Raw genomic sequence first — 2941 nt, forward strand, 5'->3', positions numbered from 1 at the left:
CAGGGGAAGGAACAAAAATGGATGTAACTACTGTGTGCGAAAATAATTATTTCAAGGTATCCTCCCCCCACTTAGAATGGTGCCTCTGTAGAATTCTTAGATTAGAAGCAAAGGGGGGTGTCATTACTCCAACCAGGAAAAAAGTATGTCACACCAAACTTTGCAATTCTATTTTCTTTCCCTCAGTTCAGAGATTACCATGATGATGGGACAAGACAATCAGACGAGTGTCACAGAGTTCGTGCTTCTGGGATTCTCCAGAGAGCGAGGCACCAATGTGTTTCTCTTTGCAGTGGTCTTCAGTATGTACCTCATCACTCTGGTGGGGAACACACTCATTATTGTGGCCATCTGCATTGACCCACGACTCAACACACCCATGTACTTCTTCCTGTGCAATCTGTCCTTCCTGGACATCTGCTACACAACCGCTGTGGTGCCTCAGTTGCTGGTCCATTTCTTAGCCAGTCACAAAAACATCTCCTTTGACCGGTGCATGGCTCAGCTTTACGTTGGTTTCTTCCTGGGCAGCACTGAATTTATCCTATTGGCAGTTATGGCCTATGACAGATATGTGGCAGTCTGCCATCCTTTGCATTACAAGAACATAATGAGCAGGAAAGTGTGTATCCAATTGATGATGGTTTCCTGGACCTCTGGCTTTCTCAATGCCTTGATTCATACTTCATTCACATTGCACCTTCACTACTGTAGCTACAACGTCATCAACCACTTTGGTTGTGAACTCCTGGCAGTTATCAAGTTGGCATGTTCGGATACTTTTGTCAATGATGTTGCACTCACGGTGTCAGGAGTCTTTGTCCTGTTCATCCCCTGCCTTCTGGTCATGTTCTCCTATATGTATATAATTAATGCTATCCTGAGCATCCGTTCTGAAGAAGGCCAGCACAGAGCCTTTTCCACATGCACTTCTCACCTGACTGTGGTCACTCTCTGCTATGGCACAGCAATGTTTGCATACTTGGCTCCTAAAGCCAACATGTCTTCTGACCGGGACAAGATTCTTTCTTTCCTTTATGTAGTGGTTACACCCATGCTCAACCCTCTCATATACAGCTTAAGGAATAAGGAAGTAAAGGGAGCCCTAACTAAAATAGCACACAGGAAAAATATCCTCTTGGAAAGACAATGAATCGTATCTGAATGTGTAGGTATAGCATAGAATTCACCAGCTTTTCCACTAGTGAAAAAGGAAGGAGGGGGTCCCATCCCATTTCACCACCCAAAAAGTCTGTGTTGGGTACTGTGAGACCTTCATGGACAAAAGCCATTAGTGATAATGGCTGTAGTTAACTGGAGAATTGGGAAGGGATTGAGCAAAATACTGACCAGATCCCACCCATAATTTGATGGGCATTTGGGGTTTTTGGAGATTAAAGACTGGCCCACATATCCTCTTTCATCACATAATTATTCATCATGGTGACTTGCAGCTAAATTTGTGAACTGACTCCAATGGAAAACATGAATGTGAACATTCTGTCTCTGGTATTTCTGATTTGGGATGTTTGCTTGCTTGCTTGCTTGCTTGTTTAATATCCCACCCTTCCCACAAGCAAGCTCAGGGAGGCTTCCAAAAAGAATATACAATTAAAACATACAATAAAAGCCTCATAGTGAAGTCTATGGGTTTAGAAGAGTGTAACTTTGCTTTAGATGGCACTTTGAATCATATAAGTCACCACTTATTGATAAAAATGTTTGGTGCTGAATGTGCAGGTGAGATCTGTGTGCCTTTAGAACGTCTAATCCATACCTCATCTTCCCTGAGCAATGTACTAAGTATAAATGTAATATCCCTTCACTTTTGCTGCTTTCCTTGTCTAAAGCAGTTTTATATCCTTAAAAAAATGAATGGTTGATTTTTCAGGAAATTTGCTTGACCTCGTACAGTGTCTTTTACTGCTAAAGTATTGCAATTACAACCACACAATGAGTCAGTGAAATACTCAAACATTGATTTTTCTACTAAGTTTTTCAAGGATCTGATTTTCAGGATTTTTAGTTGCACAATATCTGGAATACTGCATAAAAATTTCACAGATGTGTTGACTTTCTTTGTTGGGGGAGTATTTTGGCTCTCTTTACCTATAGAACTTATATTAATTTTCTCGATTGACTTATCCCTTTCACTTTTGCTAACGGTTTTAATTGAAATTGGCTTTTTCTTGTTTTTCAGAAGTGTTTTTAAACTTCAAATGCTGATCAAAATGTGATAGTATAGTAAGTGGTCATACTTGCCCTCATTATATTAAGACTTATGAATATGGCAATATCATAAGCCCCTCTGCTCATGTGTTTAAAACACAGACAAGCTGCCTGGCTAGGCAGGAGATGGAAAAGTACTGGAATGTGAGAAGTGAAGTAAGACTAACTTAGCCCCACATCCTGGAGTTTGTGAATAACCATAGAACAATGGAGGTCTCCAGAAATACTTGAATGAATCCATTCATACATCCTGCCAATTCTTCCCTTTACCCACTCTCCTATTATAACTTCACCCATCCCGCCATCGTTGTCCTAACTTGGAGACAATTCACCAGTCTTATTGTCTCACCACAGACAATCCTTTGTCCCACCCTGGGAAGAACCATTAAGGCATTGTTTTAGGGCAGAGACTCTCAGGGCTAAGCTACAAGTGACAAATGACACTTGAACAGCAAGTGGATTGAGTGGAGGGCAAGTGAACAGGGAGAAATACACTTGCTGTTCAAGTGTCATTCGTCACTTGTAGCTTGGCCCTCAGTCCTGTCACAGGGCATGTTTCACGGTATATCTGGCTGTCCTGCCATGTGCTCAGTGTGTGTGTGTTCTGGACCTTCCACATGTCCTCAGATGGCATATCTGAGCCCTCTTGCCATGAAGTACTGGTCACTGAAGCTGCTCTCCCTCGAATAACCCCCATCTTCTGGACCTGGTA

General features: G+C 41.9%; 1 protein-coding gene across 1 annotated transcript; it reads left to right on the plus strand.

Moving 5' to 3' along the window:
* The first annotated feature begins 205 nt into the window (after positions 1-205).
* On the plus strand, positions 206-1153 carry LOC129339170 (olfactory receptor 2F1-like). Its single transcript, XM_054993774.1, has one exon. The coding sequence runs from the start codon at positions 206-208 to the stop codon at positions 1151-1153; it is 948 nt and encodes a 315-aa protein (XP_054849749.1).
* The last annotated feature ends 1788 nt before the right edge of the window (positions 1154-2941 follow it).

Source organism: Eublepharis macularius, chromosome 12 (assembly GCF_028583425.1).
Source record: "Eublepharis macularius isolate TG4126 chromosome 12, MPM_Emac_v1.0, whole genome shotgun sequence".
Taxonomy (NCBI): Eukaryota; Metazoa; Chordata; class Lepidosauria; order Squamata; family Eublepharidae; genus Eublepharis; species Eublepharis macularius.